The sequence below is a fragment of the Rhinolophus hipposideros genome (assembly GCF_964194185.1).
Source record: "Rhinolophus hipposideros genome assembly, chromosome: 5".
Lineage (NCBI taxonomy): Eukaryota > Metazoa > Chordata > Mammalia > Chiroptera > Rhinolophidae > Rhinolophus > Rhinolophus hipposideros.
In genome coordinates, this window is record NC_138051.1 from 100,211,510 (window position 1) to 100,227,206 (window position 15,697).

The 15,697-nt window shown below is 58.5% G+C and overlaps 2 protein-coding genes across 5 annotated transcripts in view; one reads left to right on the plus strand and one right to left on the minus strand.

Annotated features, from left to right (window-relative positions):
* TECPR2 (tectonin beta-propeller repeat containing 2) overlaps positions 1-5,570 on the plus strand; it is a 90,849-nt gene extending 85,279 nt beyond the window's left edge. For both annotated transcript variants that reach the window (XM_081048426.1, XM_081048427.1), the window contains exons 18-20: positions 757-898; positions 1,361-1,510; positions 1,873-5,570. In XM_081048426.1, coding sequence (XP_080904552.1) covers positions 757-898; positions 1,361-1,510; positions 1,873-2,024 — 444 coding nt within the window. In that variant the 3' untranslated portion in view covers positions 2,025-5,570. The remainder of the gene's footprint in view (positions 1-756; positions 899-1,360; positions 1,511-1,872) is intronic.
* Positions 5,571-9,492: 3,922 nt separating this feature from the next.
* Positions 9,493-12,415, minus strand: ANKRD9 (ankyrin repeat domain 9). Of its 3 annotated transcripts, XM_081049584.1 has the most exons (4): positions 12,155-12,415; positions 11,459-11,561; positions 11,165-11,244; positions 9,498-10,584 (listed from the first exon to the last, which is right to left on the minus strand). In XM_081049584.1, the coding sequence occupies exon 4, from the start codon at positions 10,529-10,531 to the stop codon at positions 9,587-9,589; it is 945 nt and encodes a 314-aa protein (XP_080905710.1). In that variant the 5' UTR covers positions 10,532-10,584; positions 11,165-11,244; positions 11,459-11,561; positions 12,155-12,415; the 3' UTR covers positions 9,498-9,586. The 3 variants fall into 3 exon arrangements, with proteins under 3 accessions (XP_080905708.1, XP_080905710.1, XP_080905709.1); XM_081049582.1 differs by lacking the exon at positions 11,459-11,561 and having other exon boundaries at positions 9,493-10,584; positions 12,155-12,409; XM_081049583.1 differs by having other exon boundaries at positions 11,459-12,379.
* Between the last annotated feature and the right edge of the window lie 3,282 nt (positions 12,416-15,697).

The following is a 15,697-nucleotide window of genomic DNA, read 5'->3' on the forward strand; positions in this document are numbered from 1 at the left end:
TCCACTGAGTGCTCAGTCCTGCTGGGAAGCCTTTTGCATGTTGCTCGTTGTTTCGTACCATCTGCCCTGGGGTACATGTCCAGACATCTCTCTCTGAACACCAGGCGTCTCAGAGCCCTGGCTCCCAGCACCCAGCAGGCCTTCCCACAATTTCCTGAGGAGCCCGACCTGTACGGTGCTGCCCTGCCCTTCCCATTCCAGCCGCCTGGGCTCGTGGCAGCCCCTCATGGCACCGAGCTCCGTCCTTGCGCATGCTCTCCTGCCTGGCTCACTCCTCACCCTCCTCTCCTGGTCATGCGTGCTCATCCTCTGCTCTCAATGTAGCCGTGGGTTCCCAGCTCAGCTTCCCCGACCTCCTGGCCTGACCCTGTTACGTGCTGTCAGAGCCCCTGGTTGTTTACCTCTGTGCCCTTGCCGGCTACAGTCTTATATTTCTTTGTGACATGTCTTGCACCAGCCTTTAAAATCCAGGAGCCCAGAAAATTGATCCCTAGCACCTGGCAAGTGCCTGGCATGTGGCAGATGCTTATTTAACTATCTGAGGGATGGGTAGGTGGGCTGGTGATGGGCGGGCGATGGGCAGATGAATGGGTAGGTGGCCAAGTGGCAGGCTGGCAAGCACCAATCAGTGAAACTTTCCAGAACTTTCCACTCCATGTCACTGACCTCAGTTCTCCACACCTCTCAACTTCGCTCTGTGCAAAAATAATGCCCCCGGCCCCGCCTCTCCTGAGGAAAATCCCTTCCTGCTTCCAGCCTGCAGGGGTCACCCTGGTCAGCGTCCATTCCAGCCCCAACGACCAGATGCTGTGGGCACTGGACAGCAGGTGGAATGTGCACGTCCGACTTGGAATCACCGAGGAGATGCCAGTGGGGACCGCCTGGGAGCACGTGCCAGGTAGAGAGGAGCACGCACATGGCAGTTGTCCCCTCCCGGGCAGGCCAGGCTCTGGGAGGATAGGGTAGCCTGTCCCCCACAGTAGCCTCAGCTTTCACAACCAAGCCTTTTGCTGCTCTGCTGGGGCAGGTGACAAGTATGTGTCTGACCAAGTGTCCCTGGTGTGAGGGACCCAGCATTTAGCATGCAGCCCGCCCGAGTCCTGGAGCTCTCTGTGGTGTGGTCGTTTCTGGACTGCCTCTGTCATTCAGTCTTGGGTCCTGGCGGTTTTGCCAGACCTGCCGGCGGGGTACCCTTTCCCTCAGCTCCCACTCCAAGCCCAGCCCAGTGCAGGGCACTGCCACCACAGGGACCCTCTGGTGACAGGGTGCAGTGTCAGGAGAGAGCAGGCTCTCGGGAAGGGTGGCCCATCCCGCCTGCAGCCGGGCTCTGAGGACAGATGGACACCCCGTTTGCCTGCAGGGTTGCAGGCCTGCCAGCTGGCGCTGAGCCCCAGGGCCGTGTGGGCACGCTGCCCCAACGGCGACCTTGCCCGAAGGTACGGCATCACCGACAAAAACCCCGCCGGAGATTACTGGAAGAAAACTCCCGGGATCGTGACGTGTCTCACAGGCAGGTGCTGGGCCCCGCAGGCTCCTCGGGGTTCTCGGGAAATGTGGGGACCAGGTCCGCGGGATCACTCTCCCGCGGGCGAGAGCCAAGGGCAAGGCCATCCCTGCAGGAGCCCATCCCAGGGTTACACCTGATGGAGGGAGCCTGGCACTGGGCTCCGCTAGAGTCTCCTAGGAAAGAGACAGGGCGCTGGGCCACTTGCTTTAAGCTGCGGAAACTGAGTTATACATCGGGGGTGGTGTGTTCGGGGCCCCACAGCTAGAAAGTGCCACGTCTGGACATGGACCCAGGCCCTTGATTCCATCTGCCCTGTCCCCAGGCTGGGTGATTAATGGGTGTGTGGCTGGCTCTTGTCCCTGCAGTGACCTCGTCAGATGAGCTGTGGGCAGTGGGCCCCCCTGGCTATCTCCTCCAGCGTCTGACAAGGACTTTCAGCCACTCACACAGTGCCCAGAGCAGCCATGCCAGCACCCCCCACCCCGAGGACCTGGAGGACGAGTGGGAAGTCATCTGAAGGAGCTCCCAGGCAGGGTCGCTCACAAGGGAGGAAGCTGAGACGTGGTGGACAGTCGGTTTCTGAGTCGCTCACTCTTGGACACGCCTCATCAACTCTTGTCCAGACACGTTTGGCCATGTTGGACCCCCCACACTTGCTTTCATCCGTGTTTGTTTCCGTCTTGTTCCAGAACCCCCAGCCTCAGCCAAGTGATCAGAGCTGTTGCTGGAGCCCCAGGACCTCTGACCCCTCTGGGTGGGGACAGCGGCTGCTGCCAGTTGCACGCACTACAGTTACCCAAGTGCTGCAGTCATGTTCTCATCACTGGCCACTCCAGCTCCCATTGTGGGGACGACCTGGGGAACTTCCCACGGGCAGGATGAGTCTGAAGCGGGTCATGGAACACCCCTGAGCCACCACAGGCAGCCACATACCATAGTAGCCGAAGGTCAGTGCTGAATGCGTTCCCACGGTGGCTTAGTCTCCATCCCAGGGTCCCACCCCCTTCTCTGAGGGACACAGGTTCCAGCACACATTCCTTCTAGACACCCCAGATGGGAAACTGAGGCCATGTTTGAGAGGCGCTGGGCTGTCGCGATGGAGAAGACACGCACACCGTGCCCAGGGCAGGGCACGCGCGCCTAGAGGACACCCTCCAGCCAAAACAGCACAGGCATGAAGTGTGCACGTGCCTCCCGGGTGGGGATGACACAGGAAGGTCACACGGGGGGCGTCGCTGAGCTGGCTAACTCAGAAGTCTCTTTAGAGTGCCGTGTAATGCGTGCTGCTGGTGGGCGTTGTGAAAGCCAGATGCGTCCTCAGAGGACGACATACTGAGTGTTGCCTTTTTTGTTTGTTGTATTGCAAACCCACATAAGATACCTCATTTGAAATCAAATCTTAAACATTTGGAAAAGAAACATATTTTCGGAAACCAGTGGAAGGGGTTTCATTCCTTCCCAGGGTTTATCCTGAGCCGGCAGCGTCAGAGAGGGTGGGTGTCAGCCTGCACGTCCTCCTCGTGCGGGCGGCCAGGGGACCTGCCGCTGGCGCCACGCGGCAGCCCGGCACTGTCAGTGGCATTTGGGCGGATGCCCCAGAAGGTGGAAGCTGGTGCCTGCTGGGGCCACGTGAGACGACAGTCCCTGAGGTGAGCCTGCAGTGCCGTCTTCTCGCGGGCACCCGAGCTACAGGACTCGACAGCCCGGCGTGCGTCTGCCTTGAGCCCAGCGCCCCCTTCCTGGACGCAGCCCCACGTAAGGGCTCCAGCCTCGCTGCTGTTTTTAGCCTGCCTTTGGCTCGAAGCCCAGTTACTCGAGGCGTGTTGTTCTACCAAGCGAGTGTGTGCAGGGGCCCCCAGGCCACAGGTGAAGAGCTGGCCAGGTCCCAGCCAGCCGTGAAGATGGAGGTCTTCCAGATCTAAATGAGGACAAGATACTGAAATCCTAGGTCTTACCTCACACTGCACTTTTATGGAATCCTTTTGTTTTTTAAGTTGGTGACAGCAGAGGCCGCCCCGGGCTGGCTGCGGCTCCTCGTCAGCGTCTGTTGTGCCTCGCCCAGCTCCCCCAGACGGTGGAGGCTTCCCAAACCCATGGGACTTCAGTGCAATGAAACCCAAGTCCAGCTTGATACTTTAAACGTCTTGTAGCCTCAGTGCTTCGTGCGGCTTTCTTCTGGTTTGAGAGTGCAATAAACTAGACTTTTCCCCAACCTAGTCAAGTCTGATATTTGAGCTGTGTGAAGGTGCTCTCAGCAGGCATACGTGAAGGCTGGCATTCCCTCCTGCGCTGGGAAGAATCTGCCTGTGGGTTCCCAACCCAGCCCCTTTGCCAGGATAATGGAGGTGGACCTGATTTCATGACCTGATCCGTGTTTACATGCTCAATGGTCTACCCAGGGTGGCCGACCTGGGAGAATGGTCACTCTAGAGATGGCCACCCCAGTACCCGCTAGGGAAGACACCTTACCGTGAGATGGTGCACAGGGCTGTCTCCTTACAGAGGCCCACTGAGGCCAGGCCGCTGAGGGCAGGCTTGGGAGTGTTTCAAGGCCCTGGGTCTGTCTCTGTCCAAGAAACAAAACCAAGTCTCAGAAGTGCCCTACTGGAAACCAATGTGTGGGAAAAGGTCACCTCCATGACAGCACTAGGACACATGTCCCAGGAAACGACTGAGCAAGAAATGTCACACTCGTGTCAAGAAATGGCCAAGCTTTCCTGAAGACATCCAAGAAAACTTGAGTCAAGGAAGGATGTCTGACATTCCTGATGGGAGGAAGGGTAAATAAACAGGCTAAGACATCATCCTTTCCAAAGGGTTTTATGGGTTTAACGCAATGTCAGAATCCCCACTGGGATGTTCATGGCAGAAGGCAGGGAGGAATTCGCAAAATAAGGATGGTCCCACAGACGCCCCCTTAACTATGCCAGACATGCTTAAGGGTCACACACAGCCCCGTGTCCTCACTAGGACCCCACGAGGTAATATCATTTGCCCCCGTGTGACTCAGAGAAGTTCGCTCAGGGTGACCCGGGGAGCACTGGGATTGACACCCAGCTCTGGAACTCCAGACCTATGGTATGAGTGGAAGGGCCAGTGACGTCAAGCAGTCCAGCCAGGCCCACAGGGAGATGGCATCATGGATGAGGGGACGGGAGCGCAATTTCACAACCATTGTGCGCCTCTGCTCAGTTATTTGGACAAAATAAATAAAGAACTTAAAAGTAGGGGGGAAACAGTATCTGATTTCTGGATAGCAAGGGCTTCCTATATTCATAAGCCATGGGAAAGGTCACAAAGGAAATTAGATTGGATTGCGTCCGAGTTTTAAAATGCTGTAAATTAAAAACCCCACATAAAATTAAAAGGGGGAAATAATTGCAACAAAGGTTACGTGACGTTGAATATGTACCCTAAACATTTGTACACACCAGTAGGAAGGACACCTACGACAAAGGAGATGGAAGGGTAGCGCTTACCTGACACCCTGGCTCCCCAGGGCAGGGGTGCAAACGGGGCAAGTTGGGGGCCCCAGGGAACCTTCAAACCCGTAAGTTCCACGCCTGGACACCTGTCAAGAACAAATCCTAAACTGGCGGAAAACATACAGCGTGGCCTTGCTTATGACTGTGAAACACTAATAAAACAAATGATGCTCGGGAACATTCCTCTAATAACATGGCAAGCCGCTGTTAAAAAGTGCGCTCCCAGAGGAAAGGACCCCGGGCAAGCTCACCTTATTTTACTGTATAAAGGGTGAATTTCTCGGGTATAGTAATGACACTGTGGTTTTGGCAGAGTTCGTACAAACAGGAAAAGACAAAGAGAAGGGGCAGGGAGATAATGCAGATGTGTTGCTTATACTCTTACTTTTGGTGGGTTTGCAGTTTTCCGTAATTCCAGGGGGCACACAGGAGGGGCAGAAAGAAAAGTTCACGGAACAAGCAGCTGGTCACAGTGGTTGCCTGGAGTATATATACCTTTTTGTATCTTTTGAACTTTGAGCCATGTAAATGTATTATTTATTCCAAAAATAAATAAAATTCACATTTTAAAAACTCTGACCTCTTACGTTGATCTTTTTTTTAAGCTGTATCTGGTTTTTCATTTTTTTTTTCCATTGGGAAATATTGGGGAACAGTGTGTTTCTCCAGGGCCCATCAGCTCCAAGTCGTTGTCCTTCAATCTAGTTGTGGAGGGCGCAGCTCAGCTCCAAGTCCAGTCACCGTTTTCAGTCTTTAGTTGCAGGGGGCGCAGCCCACCATCCCATGCAGGAATTGAACCGGCAACCTTGTTGTTAACAGCTCGTCTTTTAACCAACCGAGCCATCCGGCCGCCCCACATTAACTATGGTGTTAACACTAGCTGAGTCAAATATTACACTGTAATCACCAAAATCACTAAAAATCATGTTCATACAGTGTTTTACTATATAGGGAAATGCTCATACTACAGTAATTTTAAAAACACTAAATTGTATAAGTAATCTAATGTCATATATGTAATGTGTACATATGTGCATAGAAAAAACTAGAAGAAAACACCAAAATGCTAGCAGTGTTTGTCCCGGTGGTGGGATGACGGCGGGCAGTCGGCCTCTTTATTGGGGAGCGAGAGTAGGGGGACGAGCAGGACAGTCCACAACCACACAGTGGGGGACTAGCAGGGCTGGGGCCCTGCCACAGGGTGGCTGGACTTCTCAGTACAGTCCAAGTGTTCTACCATGAGCATGAATTCTATAAGCAGAAATTCTTTTTTAAAAAATCACAGCAGGTAGAAATCTCTATCTTCACCTCTGTCTTGATTGGGGTGGTAGTTACACGTGTATAGGCATTTGTCCTAAGTCCTCAAACTACACACTTAAAGTCTACACTTACATGTCAGTTACGCCTCCATTTTAAATTGTAGCCAAAACCAGTCACTGTGGGGGCCGGGCTCCGTCACTGGTCACTCGCTTGTGGAACAGGCCCCAACACTGCACAACCTTCCCAAGGCTAAGCGTCCTTGTTCTGAAGAGGGTGTGGAGTAACTTACGAAATGCTCTCAATACAGCATTCTAAGTTGGTGAAGAAATCGGGAGGAAGGGAAATCAGAGTAGGAAAATCTAGGTAATATCAGGATGAGGTTAGCCTGCAAAGGAAGCACAAGGCCTGGCACAGGGTCACGTCACCAGGGCCACAGGAGGGGCAGGCGGGTGCACCCTGCCCTCCTGGCCACCTCCCCAAGTACCCGACAGCACACGCTGGAACTTGGTGTTCCTTCCAAGTTCTGGGCACAAGGTCTTAATATGAACAGGCCTCAGGGGTGCAGATTCTGGCCCCTGAGCCTAAGCAGGTTGGGGTTCCCTGGGCCCCGGTTGGAGGGATTACAGGCCACAGTCAGATTTTCCTTAGAAAGCTTGGAACAAATACCAACATAGTTTGCCACACGGAAAAGTGGGCCTTGTTGTGGGCAGAGCATTTGCCTTTGAGAAGCTGTCAAGGCCACTTGCCAGTGGCCAAGAGCTGGGTCACTGGCTGCCTGTCATGGGACCCCGGGGCTGGGCCTGGCCAACTCCAGCCCGCCCCCGTCCCCAGTGTTCCCCATGAGAGAGAACAGTGACCGGCTCCCCCGCTGTGCTTGCTGCCCTTCCTGGGGCTGGAGGGCCCAGGAGACTGATAAGCCCAATGCTGGGGCCTGCCCTCCCTCCCTCCCTTCTTCCCTCCCTCGGGCCAGCAGCAGTCACCAGATAACCCTTATCCACCCTGCACTGTTCTCTAGGTCCTCTGCTGTCACTGCTGCCTGGGGCTCCCTGAGCCAGGCATCAGTCCCCAGTAAGACAGTGGGAGCTGTGCCAGGAATCAGGCCGCTCGGCTGCCACAGGCTGTGCCTCTGGCCGGCCTTGGCCTCCCCAGCCTTGCCTGCAGCTCCAAGCAGTGTGAACACCTTTACCCGTTCCCACTCACAGTGCAGACAGCAGGAGCTGGTGCTCTGGCTGTCCTCCTCCTGCCCTCCCATTCCATGGGGTCCAACATCACCCAGTGAATGATAGTGCAGTCCCCAGTCATCCCAAAGCAAATCACCCCGCTTGGGCCCCAGACCTTCCCATGAACCCCTGCTGTGGTGCCCATTAATTCTTCCTGCTGGAATCCCACCCCGCACTGCAGGACCAGCCCAGGTGCCTCCTCGGGCTTGCCTGACAATGAGTGTGGCAACCCCCTTCCAGGACTTCTGGAAGCCTTGAGGCAAGGCAGCTCCCCCACCCCTGCATCACCCCATCCTCAGCTCAGGGGGCTCAAAGAGGTTGTCACCAAAGGGGCAGCTATAGGTCTAGAGGGGAAGTGAAAGGGGGCCTGGCCCTGGGCCTTGGGCCAACCCTACAGAGGATAGAGCTGGGGCTGGGGAGACTGAGAGGAAGTCTGGGCTCAGGTCCTCCACCAGGTACCAGGGCATCAGGGCGCAGGATTTCCCAATGTCTCCCCAGGCCCAACCCCCAGAGCCACCATGCCCTGCTGCTCTGAGCACTCCAGCCTCCAATTTTCACATCCTCCAAAGAAAATGTACCCTCCCCCCACAATGGCATCCCTGGTCTGAGGATCTGGGACCTCCTACAGGACCTAGGGGCTCCCGATGCCCCAAGTTTTGAGCTGAGAGAGATGTTTTCACTTCCCCAAGTGTCAAGGTTCAACTGGCCCAGGACACAGCAGGAGGGGAGCCCTCACTCCCAGTTGGAATCTAGGATCAGTCCCGGGGCTGTGCACCCATCCTTCCTCCTTCCCACTGGTGCTGTGCACCCACCCACATACTTCCCGGGAATGGGGGTTTGTCCCAGATCACCCTGAGAGTTAAGTGGCAGCTGCAGGCCAGAACCAGGTCCCTTTTGCACCCTCTCTTCAATGGCCCACCATCCTGGATTCTGCTACCACCACCCAAAGCTTCTTGGTCCCCCAGGCATGCTCCCCTTAGGCATGCTGGGGGCAGGGTGGGCAGCAGGTGCCCCCAGCCAGGCTGGTCACTCTTCCAGGCAGACCTTTAGCCCTCTGCTGCTGGCAGGACATCGTGGCCCTCCAGCTCATGCCGGCCCAGGTTGAATTTCATGGCCCAAGAGAACTCCTGGGTACCCTGGCGTTCTCCCTGGTGCCAGGGCATGGACCCAGCTTTTCAGCCAGTGTCCCTTTATCCTGAAGGGTCGTGGTGTATCTGCTAGCAAGCCTCCATCTTCAGAACCTTCCTGCAGAAACCAGCTCTACTGGCTGGGCAAGAGGGCTTGCCCACTGGGTGATGCAGCTACCCTGTCACCCATGGGCGCTGGGCCAGGGGACACACCGGGGCCCACACCCGGGTCAGACCGTCAGCAGGCCTGGAGGAAGCACACCTAACCCCACCTGAGGGCGTGGAGCTGGGGCCAGGAGCTCTTCCTCGGGGAAGAGCAAACAGGGTGACAGGGACAAGGCTACGCCTGGGTTGACCAGTTTTGGTGGAGGAGTCACAATGACACCCAAGGAGGAGCGGGTGGCCAGTGTGGGACAGGGGAGGATGGGGAGGCACAGAGCGGGTCCTGTGTCCCCTTGCCACCCAGCAGCCCTCCTGCCATCCTTGGCCCTCAGCACCGAGTCCCAGTGCCAGGGGGTTTAAAAAGGCCCTGCACGCTGAGTACACAGGGCCCACCCCCAGAGCCTCACGGGGCCTGCTCTTGGCCTGTGCCTTTGCACGTGCTGTCAGTCACACCCCGTGCTGCGGAATCCTGCTCAGCCCAGCTGTCACTCCCTCTGGGATGCCTTCCTGGAAGCTCTATCAAGGTGGGAGGAGGCCCTCACCTTTCTCGGGGGCTGGGCAGTGAGCTGAGATCAGGGCCTGGCTCTTAGGAGCCCCATGATCACTCAGCCCTGCTCCGCCAAGGCAGTTGGGGCGCTGAGCCCAGCCACACCCAGAAAGCCTGTAGGCTGGGGTGCCATGTGACCACCCTGGCCCAGCCTACCATGCATGCGACAAACGAGGCGGAGACTCTGCTGTACAGACATCAATATATGTAAAGTGCTAGGTACAACGCTCTGAAAAATAGTCTTCTCCAAAAACCCGGTGCCCAGGGTGCCCAGCGGGCTAGCCCTTGCCCGTGAGGTCCAGCGGCTGTAGGAAGGGCGGCAGCGGCAGCTCGTCCAGGGCCTCGGGGAAGCGGCTGGGTGAGATGGCGGTGACCAGCACCTGCATGGCACGCATGAAGAGTGAGGGCGGCGCCAAGCCCGCCAGCCAGTGGAACTTGTCGTCACCCAGGAGCCGCTGCCAGCGCGGCTGGTCGCTCAGCAGCTCGCGGTGGGCCGGGCCTGTGGCGCCCGCCGGCGTGTACAGTGCCAGCAGGTCGAGCAGCAGCAGGTGACGCTGGCGTGGCTCCCCGGATGCGGGCACCGCCGCAGCAGAGGTAGCTCCGGTGTCACGGCACAACTGGCGCAGCAGCAGCTCGAGCGGCGTGAGGCCACCGCCGTCGCGGAGGCCGGGTGAGGCTCCGTGGCCGAGCAGCAGGAAGAGGCACTCGGGGCGCGTCAGCTCGCAGGCCACATGCAATGACGTCCCACCGCCTTCCACGCGGCTGCAGCCGTGCCGGTCGAGCAGGCGTGTGCGCTCCTCGGCCGGGAAGTCGCGCACGGTGCGCAGGATGCGGCGCAGAATGCCCACGCGGTTGTAGCGCACGGCCAGCGCCACGTGCGGCCCGGGCGCGGAGCAGCACCGGAAGCTGGCACTTGGCAGCGCGAGCGCGCGCCGCGGGAACGTGGCCAGCAGGTAGTGCGCGTACTCCTGGTGGTCGTGCACGAGCGCGTAGAGCAGCGCCTCCGACGGCGAGTAGGCGGCGGCGCGCCCGCGCTCGTCCCAGTGGAAGGCCTCGCTGGCGCGCATGTCCTCGAGCAGCCACACGGGCACCAGGTCGCGAACCGCCTGGTAGAAGGCGAAGGACGACTTGCGGCACTGCTTCTGCGCCCGCGAGCGCGCTGTGCCCGCGCCCTCAGGCCCGCCGTCCGCGCTGCTCCCAGGCCGCCGGGCGTCCCACGGCATGCTGGCGGAGGGGTATCACCGGGATTCACCGCATGGGCTCGGCCGCCGCCCACCTGCCCGAGGAGGACACCATGTGAGGGGCGGGGCCGTGGCCTGGGCCCCGCCCCCGCCGACCTCTGCTGGGAACGCCTCACACGGCCGCGGCCGCACCCTTGGTCCGGGACTCTTACCTGCCCTTCCAGTCGCTCCTCGCAGCTCGCTTGTTTCCTAGTCCCTGAGCCACTTCCACATCCTTAACTAGCTGCGCTTGATCTCCTTGAAATGCCCGCGTTCTCTGACACCTCTGCTAGAGATGCCCTTCCCTGACTCTGCCCTCACGACCCCACCCAGCGTCAAGGCCACACTGAAATCTCACACACCCCACCCCCTCCAGCCCAGGGACCCACTGGAAGAGCTCAGTTCCTGCTCTCAGCTCGGCCGGGAACATCCAACCCCAAACAGAGAAAAGGCCAGGTAACGGGGTAGGAAAGCTGCCCATATCTCAAGCTGAGCCTAATCCTTTCTGTAGCCCAAGCTCCCGGTCCCCAGCCCTACCTAACCTTGACCCTGTTCTCTGACCCCCTGACTGCGGGTGGGGGCCCCTAGAGCCTCCCTCTAGGCCGGACGGGAGCAGAGCTCAAGACTCAGACCTACCTGCTTCCACACCGCGATCAGATCACCGAGTTCTGCAGACGGGGGTATCACTTTCCTTCTCGGGGCGTCAGTTTCCTCATCTGGAAGGAAGGGAGCGGGGAATGCAAGCTGTGAGCCCCAGCAGGGGCAGGTTTCGGGGACTCGCGCCTTTCACCCAAACATGATGTTTGCTGGAGGTCCACACCCCTAGCTCTTGGGAGGAGCCTGGAGGGCGAAGTCAGCCTAGAGACTGGTGTGAACCCCACTTCACAGTCTGCACATCCCCGCCAGGTCAGCTTTCTGTCTTGATCTTACCGACTACAAGATGAAGCAGGTGCTGCCATCCCACTTTCCAGCAAGGAACAAGCTTGTCCAAGATCAGTCAGCAAGTCGTGGTAGAGCCAGGCCTACAACCCAGCTGGGGGTTTCGCAACCCCAGGGAGCCCAGCTTGAGCCCTGCCCTTGCCCTCTGATCCCCTAGCCCCAACTTGAGCCCAGAGTACCCACTGCTTTCTCTCAAGAGTAAGTCCTTGGTCACAGAGGGCCTGGGTCAGCGGACAAGCCGCTGTCCACACACTGGGTAACTAAGTTACAGAGATGGGCATGGTGGGGGTGGGCTGCAGCCACAGCGCTCATTTGGGGGGGCACCCCCACGCCTGGGCCTCCGCGCCCCTGGTGTACTTTGTGTGGACACCCGTGGGGCGCCGGGTGGGTTACGTAAAGTTGGGCCGCCCCACGTCACTGGGCAGCGAGTCACGGCAGCGGCTCGGTGTATGGGGGGTTGGGCCGCCGAGGGCCGGTCGGTGCGTCCCGGGCCGCCCGCCAGCTCCTCTCGGTCCCCTCCCGGCGGCGCGGCGGACGTCGGGTTGCAGGAGGCTAGGCCAGGGTGTCTGCGGGCCGGTGGTCGGTGCAACAAGGTCTGCACCTGCGTGTGCCCAGGGACGTGAGGGGAGCAGCGGCCAGGGGGCAGCACCCTGGGCAGGGGCTACGAACCGGCGGAACGGGACTCACCGTGGGGGACTACGGGGTCGCGGGTCTGGCGTCCCCGCCCCCGTTGCGGGCCGGAGAGCGCGCTGTCCCTCTGCGGGTAGGCGTGGAAGCGAAGGTCCCAGGACTGACGGACGGGGAGAGCCGCCGCCGCCGCCGCCCGCCGCAGCCGCGCTCTGAGCCGCCACGGCGTGATCGCTGGGCGGCGGTGCGGACGCCGGCGGCGGGCGGGCGGGCTGGCTGGCGGCTGGCCGCTGGCGGCGCAGTGCGGCCCAGGCCGGGCAGGACCGCGGGACCGTCCGCCGCCACCATTGGCCCGCGCCGGCAGGCCCCGCCGCTGCCCATTGGTCGCCGCGCTGCACCATTGTTACGTCACCAGCCGGCGGGCGGGGCGCCCAGCTGGACCCGCGGAAAAGTTAGGAGAAACTTGAGGGTGCACGGGGGGGAGGGCGGGGCCGCACGGGGAGGGGGAGGGGCGGGGCTCCTAGAAACCCGAGCCGCGGCGAGGAAAGGCTCCCCCGGTGGGGGAGGTTGTCTGGTGCCCGCCTTCAGCACAGTGGCTGGGTTGAGAGTCAGGCGCGCGCGTAGACGCCCGGGGCCCGCCGACCCTGACTTCCCACGAGTCGTATTCCAGATCCCTTTGCACTGACCCTCTGTGACCTTGACGGAAACCTTCTGTAAGTGGAGGGGTCAAGAGGCCGGAGCTGTGACCCCCAAGAGCAGGGGTCGGAGCATCGGATCCCCAGCTCTAGGCTGACTCTCCCAGGGAATGGATGAATGGATGCAGTCAGCAATTTCTGAGCGCCTACTGTGTGCCAATCTGTGTACTAAGCATACCTGATTTCACTTCATTTTCACAACCTATAGTGCTGGGAATGACCCTCAATTCATCTGCCAGGAAAATTGGGGCTCACAGGGAGGTGGCCTCTAAGTAAGGAGCAGCCAGAAGAGAAGCCAGGTGCACCCCCTGAATTTGTGGTTAATTGGGCCCCAGCCACCCCAGCCTCCCCACAACGGGTCCAAGGTGTGGGGTACCACTCTTGCTGAGACCCCACCAGATACCCTCACCCAAAGCGCTGCCCCACCTCAGGGCAGGGTGGCCTCGCAGGCCCATACCATACACTTAGGGTCAGGAACAGCCACCAGATTTACCGAAACTAGGTCACAGGCCAGGAGTGAGGACTGTGGGGAGTTTGGGCTGGGTATCTGAGCTCTTTCTCTGCCTCACCTCAGCTGTCATCTCCTCCCCTCTCTAGGCTTCAGCTTCTCTACAGATTCTCCCAGTTTTCCTTTCTGGACGTGTCTGAGTATGATGGGGTTCCAAGTGACTGGAGGTCCTGAGATTGACCTTTGGCCTCCGGGAGCCCCCAGCCCCTGGGAGACATCCTAGGGAGGTGTTGCCCCAGGTGAACTACCTCTGGCTCAGGGCTGTAGCTATCTGCTCCCTTGTCCCCATTCTAGTCTTCAAGTGCTGGAGTTGAGACATCACTCCGCCTCCATGGCTACCAGCAGAACGAAAGTGAAGGGACATCAGCTGTAGGTGCCTGATGTGTAGCTAGCCTCAGGGCAGGCCTCTCTCCACCCCTTGGTGCCCTCCTTCATCCCCCTTCCACTTACCGTCCATGCTGGGGTTCCCAAAGTCTTCTTTCCAATAGTCAAATCTGACCCCATTTGTCTACGGCTTAGATGCTTGCTGTGGATATGGTTTTAGCCGGAAAGGTCAGGTGGGGAGGGGAAAGACATTCTTGGCGTGGATACAGCTGGAGCAAAGGTCTGGGAGTGACAGAGGTGGGGCCAGTTACAGAGGGCAAGGAGCTTGGGTTTGTCCTAAGGACTTGGAGGCAGACGAGGTTTGGAAGTCAGTGAAGTATTTCAGACATACAAAAAATAATAGTAATGAATGCAGGGATCCAGTTTAAGAAATAATACGTGGAGGAACCTGAAGGTCCCTGTCTGTTCTGCCCCCCAACCCAGCCCTGGGTCTTCCCACAGAGGCAGCTGACATTGTCACACTCCCCATCATGGCACCAGTCAGCTTCACTCTCAGCAACTTGCCTTTTTTCCCCAAGATCACTTAGAGATTCATCCTTTGGGGTACATGCTGCTCTGGGTCACACGTCGTCTCTGGTGACAGCTGTCCCCTGTCCCAAGGAGGAGGGAATGGTCAGCTGGGACAAGTGCCACCAGCAGGTCGAGGATTTGGCTGCTTGTAGATCGCTGTGCCCTTTACAAAGGATCATAGAATGCTGGAGAAGCCTCTTTCGAAAAGGGTTCAGGAAAGAATGCGGAGAGGGGACTGGAGAAAGCTGTGTTGGGGAGCAGAGGAAAGGGGGAGCCGGAGGGTAAGTGGGGTTACAAAATGTGAAAGTGGAAATAACATACGTGTGTACATGTTCATATGTGTGTGCACATGCGAGTGTGTGTGCGTGCAGACTGGTGTGAATCCGTGCACTGTGTGTGTACAGCATGCTGCGTCTTGCACATGTGTGTGCACGTGTGTTCATGTGTGCTCATGTGTATAGTACCCTAATGGATCAAAATGCTGCTAATACAGGAAAGGCCTGTGGGAGCGATGACCTGAGGAGGCCAGCAGGGATGGGGCCCGCCACACCTGGAGGGGAGCCCTAAGCTGGGGGCATGGACAGTTCTTGGAGGGGGCACAGTGTTGGGCACTGAGGCAGGGAAGAGCACAGGTAAACGTGAGTCTGAGAAGTCTACTTTGATGGCTTCTATTTTCAAAATAACCACAGAGTGAGAAGGGATACAGGATGGGATCTGGGGTGAGGGGTTCATTGACTGACACATGGAGACCCTCCCTGACCTGAGCCCCAGTTCCCCCCGCAGAACCTGTCACCAGAGCATCAGGGAGGCAGCTGCCGGGCCTGGGTGCACAGTTCAGGGTGAGCACTACAGACAGCGAGCAGAAACCGGGGAGCTTTTGGGGGGAGGAGGCTGGTACCACACACACTGGGGTCCAACCAGCTACTCACCGGCTGTGGGACTTAACTAGGTAACTCCACCTGTCTGAGTCCCAGTCTCTTATCTGTCAAGTGAGTCTGGTGGATTTTCAGATCTCAAAAGGAAGGTGATCCAGGGGACAGGACTGGGTAAGGCCAGTATGGGGACAGAGTCCCAGAAAGCAGTTTCCAGGCTCTCGGCCTCACGTGGAAAGGTGCTGGCTCAGGTAGTAGATGGCCATCAGCTGTGACTAGTTGGCCATCAGCTGTAACCAGTTATCCAATTAACCACTGATATAACTGCCATGATTTGGTTGGTTGGCAGGCAGAAAAGTGGACGGCAGATTGCGGATCGTGTCGATCCTACTTCGTGTGTCTCGCCCGGCCGCCGGAGAGACTGGAGTGCAGGAAGACCCCTTGTTCAGGTACTGGCGGATGTTTGCTCCCTGTGTCTCCAACCCACGCTTTAGCGAGACCATAGTGGTATGACTCCCCATCCATGGCTCCGTGAGTGTTCCATTTTGGCCTCCCCATGTCCTGCGTTCTTATGTGGGGAGCGGGAGCTGAGACCCCGCATGACACCCTGCATGACACATGGCGCAGCGAGCAG

Bases quoted from the DNA above. Each gene is read 5' to 3' on its own strand.
- ANKRD9 (XM_081049582.1), bottom strand. From the start codon at position 10,531: ATGCCGTGGGACGCCCGGCGGCCTGGGAGCAGCGCGGACGGCGGGCCT.